The sequence below is a fragment of the Sorex fumeus genome, unplaced genomic scaffold, assembly GCF_029834395.1.
Source record: "Sorex fumeus unplaced genomic scaffold, SorFum_2.1 ptg000073l, whole genome shotgun sequence".
In the NCBI taxonomy this organism is placed as follows: domain Eukaryota; kingdom Metazoa; phylum Chordata; class Mammalia; order Eulipotyphla; family Soricidae; genus Sorex; species Sorex fumeus.
The window spans coordinates 13,305,709-13,322,611 of NW_026606130.1; the positions used below are offsets into that span (position 1 = coordinate 13,305,709).

At 38.1% G+C, this 16,903-nt stretch overlaps 1 protein-coding gene across 1 annotated transcript in view; it reads right to left on the bottom strand.

Moving 5' to 3' along the window:
• Positions 1-291: 291 nt before the first annotated feature.
• Positions 292-16,903, bottom strand: part of HEPH (hephaestin) — a 244,155-nt gene continuing 227,543 nt past the window's right edge. Inside the window, exons 19-20 of the mRNA XM_056130041.1 lie at positions 2,492-2,536; positions 292-521 (exon numbers count right to left, since the gene is read on the bottom strand). Coding sequence (XP_055986016.1) covers positions 292-521; positions 2,492-2,536 — 275 coding nt within the window. The remainder of the gene's footprint in view (positions 522-2,491; positions 2,537-16,903) is intronic.

Consider the following 16,903-nt stretch of genomic DNA (forward strand, 5'->3'; position numbering starts at 1 on the left):
GCAATTACAATCCTTTCAAGCATCCATGAGTTATATAATCTCACTATTGAAATTGGATACAAATTGACATTGGACACAAAGAACTCACTTAGTCTGAAATGCCTGCTTATAACAAAGAAACTAATGAAAAACAGAAAGCATATAGTTTACATGACAATAAATATGTGATAAACACTCAAAGTGGATTCTGTCTTTTGAATTTCTACAACCAAAACCCCTTTAGAAATGGAGTCAGGTATTCCATAACCTTCAGGGAATATATTACAAATATGTATTTTTGGTATCCCGCTGTTAAGGCTTGAGGGACAGAAGCTTGAAACTGTCATCCAAGATGGACCTCCTGTTGCGCCGTAGTTTTCTCAGCCGATGCTGGTACCAGACCACACCACCAAGAACCAGAGTAAGTATCAGAAGAATGACACCCATGGAAATCAAGACGACCGTTAATATCTGAGCATTCTTTAGAGGGATCTTCATGCCCAGCAAACTCACATCGCCTTCTCCAGTGTCGCTGGGTATTGCTAATGAAATGAAAAGGAGAAAAATGGGAACCTTGGATAAAAAAGTATTTAATAAGTTGTATTTTAAACCACATATCTGAAAGAAGGGTATTAGGTCAACATAAAGTCAGAGCAAGATGAGGGAAGTGCACGAAGTAAGATACTTTATGTTCATGAAGCTGCTACAGTCACATCCCTGGTTCCAATTCTCCAAACCACTTATAGTTGGCTTACCATTGCAGTGGGTCAATACTGGAAAACGAATAAGGAATAGCCCAAGAGCTGCACTGTAGGGGCTGGAGAGATAGCACAGAGGGTAGGGCGTTTGCCTTGCACGCGGCCAACCTGGGTTCGATTCCCAGCATCCCATATGGTCCCCTGAGCACCACCAAGAGTAACTCCTGAGTGCAGAGCCAGGAGTAACCCCTGTGAACCGCCAGGTGTGACCCAAAAATAAAAAAAGAGCTGCACTGTATATGGCCCAACAAAAATTAACTATTCTTATCCTCCACAGAAAATGCAGATGAATTCAAAAGTTACAGAAACTAATGTAGCAAGTTTTACAAATGAGAAAGTTCTTAAGGAATAAAAAAAATTCTCCATGGAAATAGTTAATATTCAGAGAAATAAGGTCGTTGGTATATTCTGTCAAGTATTTAAAGTCTAATACTATAGTAAAATATTGGATTTTATTTTCATAATTTACAGTTTCCTTTTTGTGGGATTGTGGAGTACCCAGCAGTGGCCAGAAATCACTCCCGGCAATGTTCAGGGGATATATGTTGTGCTTAAGATTAAACTGGACTCAGATGCACATATAGCCTTCCTTTAAACCTTAGGTTTTCTCTATAGTTCTTTGATTTTTATAATTTATAAAATGAAACTGAGAGTCATAAATGAAATCAGCATTTGATTATAACATCTAGTTTATCATTGCTCGCTTTGTTTATTAGACCACCATATTAACACTTCATCTCTCACCTCCTTAAGTCATGAAACATTAATTTAGGAAGGAGAAATACCTGATTTTTTAATTTCCATGGAAACTTTTTTTGTTTTGAGGTGATACCCAGTAGTGTTCAGGGCTTTAGTCATGGCTGTGTGCTTAAGACCCACTTTTGGAGGGCCTTCAGAGATCACATTAGGTGTCAAAAACTGAACACAGATCAGCAGCATGTAAGAGAAGCGCTTTACTGACTGTACTATCTATCCATCCTACCATATAACTTTTTGATGATTTCAATTAATTTATGGATTAAATTTCAGACTCAAGTCAGGAATTTCAACTCATAACTTTCAAGTATTATTTACTGTTGCAAATAATAACTCATTCATTTTTTCCTTGAATAGTTGGTCATCTTTCAGGCTTCTGAGATGTTCACATGCTGTTCCTATTGCTTAGACACCCTGTATTTCTACACACTTATCATCCCTAGATTGAGTGTTTTAGATCTCTGCAAAAGTATCTACAGTTGACCTTGATACTTAGCTTTTTTTGTGATTCGAATATATCTGTTCTAGAAGGGAGAGATAGTGCAGTGAGTAAAGCTCTTGCCTTGCATGCATCCTTCCACCAGTGCACATTTTTCACCACCAATGTCCCCAGTATCCCGCTCCTTTCCCAGACCGCCCCCTGCCTCTATGGCAGAGAATTTCCCCCATACTCTCTCCCTGTTTGGGGGCATTATGGTTTGCAATATAGATACTGAGAGAGGCTATAACGTTTTGTCCTTTATCTACTTTCAGCACACATCTCCCATTCAAATTCAGGAACTTTTGACAGAAACCAGAGAGACTAAAACTTTTTACAGGAGCTGTGTATAGGGTACTTGATTTCTGATTGCCTAGAGAAAAAACATGATATGTTTTCTAGTATTATAGCATACCCTTTGATCAGCTGAATTCCATATTCGAGAGTTCTAAAATGCTCCCTCCCTCTTTCCAAATGGCCATCCACATACAACTTACCAGTGTATACATAATCTACATACCTTTTAGAATATTTTCAGTGCTGGTTATGATAGTGCTTAATTGCTCTGGAAAAAGAGGAAGAGATTCATTATTTATTATTACTATAATAAAAACCCACAACATTGCTATTGTGCATTAGTTGAAGAAATCTCTGTGTTATATTGAACAACATAGTTTTCTGATTTTAATTATACTGTTCATAAAATTAACATTTGTATGTGGTTTTGATTCTGAATTGTAATGCAGTATGTTAACAGTAGAATTAACAGATTAATAGGTTTAAGAGTCCACAATACAAGTCGTTCTTGTTATAATTCATACACTTATTGAACCTTCCTCTATTTCCATTGTTGTTCTTTTTATTATCCTTCTTTCTCCACACACCTTTCAGTTTTATGACAAATTTACTTTACTCCAATTCAAACTTTTCTTCCTCAACATCGTCCCAGTTCTTTTTATTTCTATTCCACTTATTATTCTATCTAAGCCCCCATTTATCCCTATCCCTCACCTCTCCTTCATTTAATTAATCTGAAATATCGTCTGAAAACGAGGCCTTCATTAGCCATCTCAATACAATCTTGCTGTGAAAAGATAGTAGGACTTCATATCTTTTTTTGGTTTGTTTTGCTTTGGGTCACACCTGGTGATTTTCAAGGCTTTTTCCTGGCTCTGCACTCCAGGAAAATTCTTAGAAGATCGAAGGGGATCATATGTACTGCTAGAATCACACCCAGGTCATCTCAGTTCAAGGAAAGAGCCCTTCCTGCTATACTATCATTTCAGACCCTATGTTTTGGAGTACATAGTATATGGTTTAAACAACCATAACCAACATTTATCACTGTTATATAACTGTAATCTAAATTCATTCAGAATTCTTTGGACCGTCTCTTGGTCTTTTTAGGATTATTATCTTAAGTGTGTTGACCTATGTTTTCCAGTCTCTGTAGTGGGAGATGGTATCTCATTGTTGCTTTGATTTGCATCTCAATGATGATTAACAGTGTACAGAATTTTTTCATGTGCCTTTTAGCCATTTGTATTTCTTCTTTCAGGAAGCTTCTACTCATTTCTCCCCATTTTTGTTGAGGTTGGATTTTTTTCTTATAAATTATACCAGTGCCTTATTTATCTTAGATATTAACCCCTTATCCTAAGATTATTGAGTAATTAACTCTTCCCATTCCATGGAATGTCTTTGCATCCTGTTACCTTTACACTCTGCAGCCACCAGGAAAAATGAAGTCATGAAATTCGCTTATAAATGAATTAACATTAAGAGTATTATATTGAAGGAAATGAATCAGAAAGTAAAGGACAGAGATAGAATGCACTCATTTGTGGGATGCAAAAACATGTTATGAGAGTAATACTCAAGGACAGGGCAGTAGAAAGTAGAAAGAAGGACCAGGAGAATTGGTTCACGTTAGGAATTTTTCCTCAAGTACTGGAAGGGGAAGGTAGTTTAAGGTAAAGAAGAAACCACTATGACAATTGGAGTTGGAAATGATCACTCTCGATAAGAATTGCATGCTGAAAGTAGATAAAAAAAACATAACTGATAACCTCTCTGTACCTGAGAAACAGATAGAGACAGAGACAGAGACAGAGACAGAGACAGAGACAGAGGCAGAGAAGTATCCTGTCATAGAGGCAGGCTTAGGGGATGAGATTTTTGGTGGGAATCTAGGAACATCGGTATTGGGAAAAAAGCAATCATGGGGGATGAATGAAACCCAATAAATAACAGGAATTCAACTGATCAAAGGGTATGCTATGTCTTATGGTGATACAATAAAAAAGAATTATTAAATGTTAATACATTATTTAATATAAGAATATGAGCAGAAATTTCTTCAAAGGAGAACTACAAATAGCCAAAAGGCACATGAATAAATGTTCTGCATCATTCATCATCAGGGGCATGCAAATCAATAACCTATGATGTCTCAACTCATGCCACAGAGAAACTCATACATCAAAAAGAACAAGAACAGCCAGTGCTTTTACGGATATGGAGAAAACGAAACTCTCATTTACTGGTGTTGGGAATGTCAACTGCTCCTGTAATTTAGGAAAACAATATTGGCATTCCTAAAATAATCTAAGAATTGAGCTTCCATTTGACTCAGCACCTGCAATACCATCTATATAAAATAAGATCTCAAAAATGGAGCAGGCATTTGCACCTCTATTTTTCTTTCAGCATTATCCACAATATTTAAAATCTGGAAATAACCCAGTCTCCAAGTTTAGATGACTGGATAAAAAAAATAGAATACGTATACACAGCGGAATACTCCTCAGCCATAAGAAAAGATAAATGCATGTAGTTTGAAGCAACATGTAGTGACATGGAAAGTATCATGCTGAGTGAAGTTAGTCAGAGGGTGAAAGACCAAAACAGAATAATCAGTCTCATACAGAGTATAAGGAAACATCATGTGGGCATAATGAATGCCCAAAGGCAGTGAAACAAATAACATTAAAACCAGAAATGAGTAGGAAACATACACCTGAGGGGTTGAAAGATAGGACAGGGAGTGGGCAACAACTCTAGTGGAGGAAAAATAAAATGAGAGGAGGAGGTAGTGTTATGTATAAAACCACATTGCTGGGCATACAAAAGAATCTCCAAACTGAACAGCTCGCTGCAGAGATGCCTCTGTAATTGAAGCCTGGCCAACTTCACTGGGGTGCCTCAGAAGGAAACAGGCATTGTCCCTTCACCTTACCCCTAAGAACTCTGATGGTCACCAATTTCCAGAACCCAATGACAAGTGCAAGTACGCGGGTTTCTGGGTTTCTACAGACTCTAATTATAAAAAATTTTGGAATTCCAGGAACTATTTTATGCTGTTCACAACAAGCAATACAAAAGAGAGTATGTGGGAGATTTTCTGCCATAGAAACAGGGGAAGGGGTGGTATGGGGGGATACTGGGGACATTGGTGGTAGAAAATGTGCACTTGTGGAGGGATGGGTGTTCGATCATTGTATGACTGAAACTCAAACAGGAAAGTTTTGTAACTGTACCCCACGGTGATTCAATAAAAAAGAAACCACATTGGCAGCAGTGCAGTAACCCACAATATAAAACTTATATATTTTTTAAAAGTGCCCCGTGTACATGTATATCTGTGAGTGGGAGGTAAAGTAGCAGGGGTAAGTGGTGGAGAGAAATGGGAACAATTGAAAAGATTGATGTTGAAACAATGTATGCCTGAAACCCAATCTTGAATAGCTTTGCAATTTCATGGTTACTAGTGCATTTTAAAATTTAATAAAATATTATATTAATAAAATATTTAAATATTTTAATAAAAATAAGAATTTTGTCATGAATGTTAGAATTATATAATCTCTCTACAAAGAGAAAATATGCATTATCAAGAGTTCTAGGTACACTAATTGTATTAAATTAATTGTGTAATAAATATAAATAAACTAATTTACTCCAAACTAAACAAATAGTCATTAAGTATCAATACATTTATCCTAATCAATACAGGCTGGGTCAGCTTAATGTGCTCAACAAGTGTCAAATTGATTAGGAGAAGGGCAGGAGAAATAGATGAACAGAAAATAAAAATATCTAGTGGAATAACAAGAAGAACAGATGGGGAAGGTGGACCAAGGAAGTTCCACTACTGTCTCTTAAGCCCAAGAACTGTCCTTACAGATTTGTAATGCCATTGCTTGCTTCTTTTTTCACCTAAGTAAGCCAAAGTCTCTGAAGCTCTTTCTGCCACATCAACTCTTGCACTATAATCTCTTCTCATGTTCTGTGGACCAAGAATGCCCCCAACGCTGGATTTTAAACCTCAAATAATTCAGATCTATTCTACACCCTCAATCACATCAACTTTAAAGACTTGAAAGTTCTGATATCTGTTTGAGAATACATCCCTAATAATCCTGCCATGTAAATGGGAGTAATTACACATTCACCTGTATAAACACGGAATAACATTTTGAGGGCACAAAATTATTATATTAACAGATTAAAATAGTAATCACTAAATGGAAATAATCAGATCAGATCTCACAAAACTGGTAATATGAAGCTAAAATTGCAATCCCCATAACCGTGGGTGGGAATTTTTTGCATCTTTATATTTATTTTATTAAGGAACTGTTATATACACAGTTATTGATAGTTGGGTTTTAGGCATAGATGTACCAATGTGAATTGCCTCCACCAGTGATCCCATATTACCTTCCAAACTCAACCCCCACCGATCCATGCCTGCAACTTAATAGGCACATAACAAAGTTTCAGTGGTTGCAACTTAGATCTTATGTGTTCAAATTTGGTGAGTCTGTGCTTCGGATATATCGCTGTAACACTCACTCTTATCACCAGTATAACTAAAACCTTGATGCCTGTTCACACATTATATTTTGTTCTCTCCACCCACCCCCTGATTTATTTCCTTCTGTGTCATTATCTTCTCTAAAGACTGGGGTCATCAGAGACTCCTATCTAAAAGCTAGGGACAAGAGTGACCTAGGAATTTTCCTTTCACTACAATACATTTCTATAGTCAGTATTCTATTTTAAATTGAATCACTCTGAGATACAGAGTTACGAAGTTGTTCATGGTTGGGTTCCAGTTATACAGCATTCCAACACACGTTCCTCCATCAGTGTACATGTCCCATCACCAATGCCCCATTTCCCTCATCCAACGTCACGCCCAGATGTCTCTATGGCAGGCACTTTCCCAATCTCTGTCTCTATATCTGTCTCTGTTTCTCTCCATTTGGGTTTTGTGGTTTGCTAAAACAGATAATTAGAGGTTTTTAAGATTGCTACACCGCCATTTTTCAACACACAATACTTATACAAATTCATATACATAGCAATTATTTCCAACTGACTTTATGCTCCCTTCTCTATCCTTACTGCTTTCAACTCCATAACTTGAGGAAGACTTCCAAGTGAGGAACAGTCCTCCTGGTCCCTGTTTCTACTGTCCTTGGTATTTGTCTCATATTTTGTTATTTTATGTCCCAAAAATGAACCAAATAATTCTATGGCAATTTCCTCTCTTTCTGATGAAATCATCTTGTTGCTCTCCATGCTGACACATCTACAAGGGGCCTATAAAATTTATTTTTTCCTGACTGATGCATAGAATTCCATTGTGTCGATATATTAGAGTTCCTTTATCAAGTCATCTTTTCCCAGGCCCTAGGGTTGTTTTCAGATTCTTGTTAATGTAAACAGTGTTGCAATGTACAAAGAAATGCAGATTGCATTTCTCCTGTGTTATCTTGGGCCTCCGGAGTATATTCCCAGAAGTGGTACTGCTGGGTTGTATGGAAACTCAATTTCCAGCTTTTGGAGGAATGCTTATATTACCTTCTAAATAGGCTGAACCAGTTGGCATTCTCACCAACAAAGCAGAAGAATCCCCTTCTCTTGCATCTATACCAGCATTGACTGCCCTTGCTCTTTTTTATATTTGTAAGTCTATGTGGTTGAGATGACAGCTAGTTTTTGTTTTGATTTGTGATGATTAGCGTTGTAGAGCATTTTTTCATGTGTCTTTTGGCCATTTGTATTTCTTCTTTCAGGAAGTTTCTGTTCATTTCTACCCAGTTATTGATGGGGTTGGGTGCTTTGTTTTCTTGTAATGCTCTACCAGTTAATATCTTGAATATTAACACTTTATCATAGGGGCACTGTGTAAATAACATTTCCCAATCATTGGGCTCTTGGTATCTTTCTCATCTATTATTTTAAAGTGCAAAGCTTCTTATTTTAATGTAGTACGACTTGTTTATCTTTGCTTAAACTTGCTTGGTTAGTGGTATTTCATCCTTGAAGATTATTTTAGCTTCAATGTCATGGGAGTTTCTGCCCACATTTTTCTCCATATATCTTAAAGATTAAGGTTTGATATTGAGATGTTTAATCTATTTCTATCTGACTTTTATACATGCATTAGACATAGGTCTGAGTTCTTTTGTTTTACATGTAGCTGTCCATTTTCCCTAGCACCACATGTTGAAGGGCTTTCTTTGATCCAATTAACATTTATTGACCCTATATAAAATACTAGGTGATCATATATCTTGGGGTTGGTGACCAAAAACTAAAATCTATTTTATTGATCTGTGAATATGTCTGTATTCCAACACCATGTTGTTTTGATTATTACCGCTTTGTAGTCCAGTTTGAAGTTGGGAGGGCATTGCTTTCCATCTTCTTTGTCCCAAGGATCACATTAGCTTTTCGTGGGGTGTTATAGTTCCACATTATTTTCAAAGGTGTTTGATCTATTTCTTTTTTTATCCTTAGCAGCATTTTTAACTTTTGTATTTTTATTTTTTATTTAATTTTTTAATTTTTATTAGTGAAACACCATGAGGTACAGTTGTCACAGTCCTCCCGTTGTTCACTGATTTGCTAGAGCAGGCCCAGTAACGTCTCCATCATGAGACTTGTTGTTACTGTGTTTGGCATATCGAATACGTCATGGGTAGCTTGCCAGGCTCTGCCATGCGGGCGAGATACTCGTTAGCTTGCCGGGCTCTCCAGAGGGGTGGAGAAATCGAACTCGGGTCAGTTGTAGACTTACAAATTTTTGTGCTTAGGTTTCAATTATACAATGATCAAAAACGCATCCCTCCACCAGTGCCCATTAACACCACCATGGGACCCAGTATCCCTCCCACCCCCTATTCACCCATCCCACCCTGCCTCTGTGGCAGGGCATTCCCTTTTGTTCTCTCTCTCCTTTTGGGTGTTGTGGTTTGTAAAAGAGGCATTGAGTGGCAATCATGTTTGGTGTATAGTCTACTTTCAGCATGCTTCTCCCATCCTTGGAGAATCCTTTCAGCACACTTTATTTGGTGCTTACTTCTCTATCTGAGCTCCCTTTTCCCCTGGCATGTGTGGATCTATATTTCTTTAAAAATTCCATAGGTACCCTTATAGGGGCTTCACTGAACATGTATAGTGCTTTGGGGTGTAATGCTACTTTGAAAATGTTAGTCCTCCCCATAAAGTAATAAAATAGGAGATTAATACCCAAGAATAGCCGAGATCAGTAACAGGAGGATTACTCCATGGCTTAGAGGCCAGCCGGGCATTCTAGGGGAAAGGCAGCTCAGATAGAGGAGGGAGCATCAAATAAAGGATGTTTGGAGGATCCTCCCAGGATGGAAGATGCATGTTGAAAGTAGACTATGGACCGAACATGATTACCACTCAATGCCTCTGTTGCAGACCACAGCACCCAAAAGGAGAAAGAGAACAAAAGGGAATGCCCTGCCACAGAGGCAGGGTGGGATGGGTGGATGGAGGTGGGAGGGATACTGGGATCCATGGTGGTGGAAAATGGACACTGGTCGAGGGATGGGTATTTGATCATTTTATAATCGAAACACAAGCACAAAAATTTGTAAGACTACAACTGTAACTCATGGTGTTTCACTAATAAAAATTAATTAAAAAAGAAAATGTTAGTCCTCCCAATCCATAAGCAGGGGATATCTTTCTATTTTCTCCTGTCTTCTTTTATTTCTTGAAGTAGTATCTTATAATTTTCTTCAGATATGTCTTAACCTCTTTAGTTAAGGTAATTCTGAGAGCCTTGATTTTCTGAGACATGGTTGTGAATGGGATTGTTTCCCTAACATATATTTCATCTCTTTTATTATTTGTATATAGGAAAGCCATGGACTTTTGAATATTGATTTTGTAAGTTTCTACTTTACTAACCAAATATATTGTTTCCAAGAGATTTTTAACACATTCTTTAGGATATTTTATGCATACTATCATGTCACTGGCAAATAGTGAGAGCTTGATTCTTCCTTTCCTGTCTGGACATCCTTAATATATTTTTCCTTGCCCGCCTGCTATGCCAAATAATTCCAGTACTCTATTGAAGAAAAGTGGTGAGAGTAGGCAACCTACTCTTATGCCTGATCTTAGTGGATCTTTGCCATCGAAAATAATGCTTGCTGTATGTTTGTGGTAGATGGCTTTGGCTATTTTGAAGACAGTTTCTTCAACTCCAATTTTGTTGCGAGCTCTTTATCATGAATGGATGCTGGAATTTGTTTAATGCTTTCTCTGCATCTATTGATATGATCCTATGTTTTTATCTTTTATTTTATGGATATGGTGTATTATGTTGATTGGCTTGCAATGTTAATCCATACTTGCATCCCCAGGGTGAATCCTACTTGATCATGGCATATGATCTTTTTGATGAGTTGTTAAGTTCTATTTGTTAGTATTTTGTTTAAGGTAATTGTGTTCACAAGGGATACTGGCCCGTGATTTCCTTGTTCTGTGATTTCTCTGTTTTGGATATCAGGGTGATATTTGCCTCATAGAAACTGTTTGAAAACGTTTCTGTTTTTTGAATTTTCTGGAAAAGCTTTAAAAGGATTGGCAGCAAGTCCTCTTTAAAGGTTTGAAAGAATTGACTATTGAATCTAATCCATCCAGCCTTGTCTTTTCTTTTGGTGAAGACGTTCAATTACCATTTCAGTTTTTTCAATGGTGATAAGGTCAGCTTATTCCAAATCGTCTAGATTCACTGTTGGGAGGTTATAGGATTCCCAGTATTTATCCATTTCTTCAGAATACTCTTGGTTCGTGCCATAGAGATTCTCAAAGTAACCTCTTATGATCCTATGAATTTTTGTAGTTTCTGTTGTGATGTCTCCCTTTCCATTTCCATCGATTTGTTAAGGTTCTCTATCTGCGTCTTGCTAGAAGTTTGTCGATTTGTTTTATTTTCTCAAAGAACCAGCTTCTTCGATGCTCTTGAAGGTGTTCCACACGTCCAATTTCTCCTGAACATCTCACATGCCAGATCCTTCCTCATATCGAGTTCTCAACATAGGTACATATAACTGCTGATTTCAGAGATGTTTGTTCCAGTGAGAGCAAATGAAAAGTGAGGAACTAGTCCGTTTAGAATGAACATTGTCTATGTGAGATTCAGCTGTCGTTCAACCTTTGCACATGCATGGTTGAAGTCGGTCAGCATTCATGCCTTGGGTGATGTTTTGTGTTATTAGATCAATGTCATCAACGAAGCAGAGGTGGTTGTAGTTGCTGACTGTCTATCTTCACTCACCTTCCTTACCATTCGAGTCATTGCATGAAGTTCTCAAGGGTGCCAGTGAAGAGTTTCAGTGAAATAGTATCACCCTGCCAAACCCCTCTCTTTATGTCAATGATCACTTTCTTGTAGAATGGTGAGATACTGGTGGGAAATCCATAATACAGCTTGCAGAGGATCCTGATGTACTGAGTCTGAATGCCCTGTTTGGCTAGGGCTTTGATGACTGCTTCAGTCTCAACAGACTCAAAGGCCTTCTTTAAATTGATGAACGTTAGACAGAGAAGCATCTTTAATTCTCGCAAAACCTCTATGAGTTTGGTTACCATGTGGATATGGTTAATCATTGATTAATCCTTTTCAGAACCCAGCTTGCTTGCATGGTTGTCCTTCATCTAGTGTTCTACCTATTCTATTCAGAATGACTTGAGTGAACAACTTGGAAATGATGGACAACAGGCAGATCCGGCGATAGTTGCCAATGTCACAGATGTCTCATTTCTTGTACAGCAGAACAATCATTCTGTTTTTTCAATGGGTCAGAACCTTGCATTCAGACAGGTAGCATATGAAGAGCCAAGCCAGTGTATTGATGAGTCCTGGTGGCAGAGTCTTCAGGTGTTTGGGTATGACCTTGTCTTGGCCAGGTGCTATTGGCTTCTTTACCAATGAAATGGCGTGTCAGATTTTGGAAGGGAGAACATTGGGAACAACATAACCATCCTGCAGAATTTGGTATGTGGGCAGGTGGACATGGCTATCAAAGAGATCCGAGTAGAAGTCATGGATAATCTTCTCTATTGCCCTTCTGGAAGATGTGATAGATCCATCAGACGTTGGAGGCCAGTCATCTTGGTATTGTAGTTAGCAAAGGAAAGGCAGGCATTGCAAATACGTTTCCCAGCTTCTGTTGCATCGGCCAACACTGCTGCTCGTATCTCTTTGAGGTCTTCCTTTATAGCTTCTCTACACAGATTTACAAACTAAGACGTTAGCTTGTGATTGCCTAAAGCTCATGCCAAATTGTGTTGGTGAATGAACTCGAGAGTTTCTGAAGACAGGCATATCTTTTTAGATCAAAACAAAATGAGAGCCTCATTCCAACCATTTACAGCCCGCCCCAGGGCGTGGAACTCTCTCTGGGCATGCGCAGATAGCTTGATCTCATAGAACAGCCGGTTTTTCCCCTGATCTGCACGGGACCATCACAGGGACCCTTTCCGGAGCCACGGCTGCTAACGTGGCTGCAGAATATTCTCCCACTACATATGCCCTAGGAACCATAAGCTACCTTCTTAGATGGAATCTTCTCTATTTTAGCTCAGCAACTAGACACAGTATCCAATAACTCATAAGCCTATCTTAACTCACGCAGCATATCAAGCAGTATAGTAACAGTGAACGTGAAGGACTAAACCACACCTCTCACAATGGTAAAGCAACGCAAAAGCCCACCAAACTTTCTTATTGAAGAGGCTAGCCCAGAAGACATCAACAGTACTGTAGTGTTAGACAACCTCTTTGACAAGGAATTCAGAAGGGAGCTACTTAGGATGCTTAGGGAACTAAAAGAAACAATGGAAAGCTATGCCAATAAAAGACAAGAGGATTGGAAGGCAGAAATGAGGAAAATGCAATCGGAAATGTCAGACCTGAAAAACGTGGTAGGCGAATTGAAAAACTCAGTGGAAGGCCTCAGCAGCAGAGTAACAGTTGCTGAGAACAGAATCAGTGAGCTCGAAGAGGAAGTTTAGAGACTCTCCAGGAAAGAACAGAAAATGGAAAAGAGACACACAATTCGGGAACAGATGGCAAGAGTAGATCGTGACGAAGCCAATAGGGGTAACATAAGAATTATTGGAGTCCCAGAAGGACAGGAAGAAAACCTTGATGAAGAAGAAAATGTCAAAGACATCATTGCTACAACATTTACAGAGCGGAAGAAAACTTGTGACCATATTCAGGAGGCCAGATGGATACCAGCTAAAAGAAATCCGAATAAAAATATCCCAAGACACATTCTGATCAAAATGACAGAACCTTAGACAGAGACAAAATTCTGAAAGCAGCAAGATCAAAGAAAGAAATATATTTAAAAAGGAGCATGCTTAAAATTCACAGCTGATTTTTCTGATGAAACCCTTATGGCCCGAAAACAGTAGTGGGACATAGTGAAAAAACTCAATGAAATAAATGCCTCTCCAAAAATACTTTACCCAGCGAGACTCTCATTCATAATAGAAGGAACAACACACAGTTTCACAGACAAACAACAGCTCAGGAACTTCATAGACTCAAAACCATGGTTACAAGAACAACTAAATGGGCTACTTTAAGGCAAGAAAGGCCCCTCAAATATACCAAATTTCAATAGAACAATGGGACAAAATCCCATAACAATAATCTCTCTCAATGTCAATGGGCTAAACGCACCAATTAAAAGACATAGAGTGGCAGGATGGATTAGAAAATTGAACCCTATATTCTGCTGCCTGCAAGAAACACATCTTAATAGTCAAAGAAAACACAGACTCAGAGTCAAAGGATGGAAAACAATCCTACAGGCAAATAGCTCCCATAAAAAAGCTGGGGTAGCCATCCTAATATCAGACCACATCAATTTCAGAGTGAAGAAGGGCATAAGAGACAGTGAAGTCCATTTCTTATTGATCAAAGGATCTGTACAACAGGAAGAACTTACAATAATAAATGTATATGCACCTAATGAGAGATCAGCAAAGTACTTAAAACAACTACTCATAGATTTGGAAAAAGACATCAATAGCAAAACAATACTAGTGGGATATTTCAATACCGCTTTGTCACCTCTTGATAGATCAACCAGACTCAAGCTTAGCAAGTACATACTTCATCTGAGGGAAACAATGTAAGAAAGGGATTTAGTAGATATATACAGGACACTCCATCCTCAAAAAGCTGAATACATATTCTTCTCAAGCGTACATGAACATTCTCCAAGATAGACCACATGCTGAGCCACAAAACATGCCTCCATAAAATTAAGAAGATAGAGATTGTATCAACAATCTTCTCAGACCAAAATGCGCTGAAATTAGAAGTAAATCACACACAAAAACAGAAAACAAAATCAAACACCTGGAAATTAAACAGTGCGCTATTGAACAACGAGTGGCTTAGAAAGGAAATCAAAGAGGAAATCAAAAGATTTCTAGAAACGAATGAAAATGAGGACACGAGTTACCAAAACTTATGGGACACAGCAAAAGCTGTGTTAAGAGAAAATTTTATAGCTCTACAAGCATTCCTCAGGAAGGAGAAGCGAGCACACAAAAGTAACCTAAACTGACAGCTTAAGAGCTTGGAGAAGGACCAAAAAAAGGAGCACAACCCGGACAGGAGAAAGTAAATAATAAAACTCAGAGCAGAGATTAAAGAGATGGAAACCCAAAAGACAATCTGAAAGATCAATGAAATCAATAGCTGGTTCTTCGAGAAAATTAACAAGATTGATAAGCCTCTAGCAAAACTCACAAAGAAAGGGAGAGAGAAAACCCTCATAAACCAAATCAGAAATGAAAGGGGGTCATTACAACAGAAACTACATAAATTCAAAGGATCCTCAAGGAGTACTTTGAGAAGCTTTATGCCACGGAACATCAAAACCTCGAGGAAATGGATAAATTCCAAGACTCTTACAGACTCCCAAGGCTGAAACAAGAAGACCTGGAATACCTGAACAGACCTATCACCATCAAGGAAATTTAAATAGTAATTAAAAGTCTCCCCAAGCACAAAAGTCATGGCCCGGATGGATTCACTAGTGAATTCTTCCAAATCCTTAAAGAGGACTTAATCCCAATCCTCTTTAAGCTTTTCCAAGAAATTGAAATATCAAAAACACTTATGAACAGTTTCTACAGAGCAAATATCACACTGATACCAAAAGAAGACAGAGATACCTCAAAGAAAGAGAATTACAGACTGATATCTCTGATGAACACAGATGCAAAGATCCTCAACAAACTACTAGCAAATAGAATCCATGTACTCATCAAAAAGATCATACACCATGACCAAGTGGGATTCATCCCAGGGATGCAAGGATGGTTTATCATTCGGAAATCAATCAACATAATCCATCATAACAACAAAAGAAAAGATAGAAAGCATGTGATCATATCAGTAGATGCAGAGAAAGCATTTGACAAGATCCAGCATCACTTTATGATGAAAACCCTAGCCAAAATGGGTATAGAGCGAACTTTCCTCAACATATTTAAAGCCATCTACCACAAGCCTACAGCAAGCATCATCCTCAATGGGGAAAAATTGAGAGCCTTCCCCCTAAGATCAGGGACGAGACAAGGATGCCCACTATCTCCACTGCTGTTCAATATAGTACTGGAAATACTTTCAATAGGCAAGAAAATGATATTAAGGACATTCAGGTAGGAAAGGAAGAAATCAAGCTCTTACGATTCGCAGATGATATGATACTATAATTAGAGAACCCAATAATCTCCACCAAAAAACTCCTAGAAACAATAGACTTGGATAGTAAAGTTGCAGACTACAAAATCAATACCCAAAAGTCCACGGCTTTCCTATACGCAAACAGTGAGAGAGAAGAAAGCAACATGAAAAAAACATTCCCGTTCACAATTGTGCCCCAGAAAATCAAGTACCTAGGAATCAGCTTAACTAAGGAAGTAAAGGACCTGTACAAAGAAAACTACAAAACGCTACTTCAGGAAATAAAAGAGGATATGGGGAAATGGAAAGTTATCCCCTGCTCATGGGTCGGGAGACTTAACATTGTCAAAATTGCAATACTACCGAAAGCATTGTATAAATTCAATTCAATACCTATAAGGATACCCATGACATTCTTCAAAGAAATGGAGCAAACACTCCTGAAATTTATATGGAACAATAAGCCCCTACGAATAGCTAACGCAATTTTTGGGAAAAAAAATGGGAGGAATAAACCTCCCAAATTCAAACTGTACTACAGAGCAGTAATAATTAAAACAGCATGGTACTGGAACAAAGGCAGAACTGCAGACAAATGGAACATGGTTGAATACACTGACATCTCCCCTCAATCATATGATCATCTAAACTTTGTTAAAGGTGCAAGTAATGTTAAGTGGAGTAAGGAAAGCCTCTTTAACAAATTGTGCTGGCATCACTGGACGGCTACATGCAAAAAATGGGCTCAGAACTCTGCCTAACACCATTTACAAAAGTGAGATCAAAATGGAGTAAAGACCTCCACATCAGACCAGAAACTAAGAAGATTCTGCACCTCAAAAGAAACAGTGACCAAAATACAAAGACAGTCTGCAGAAT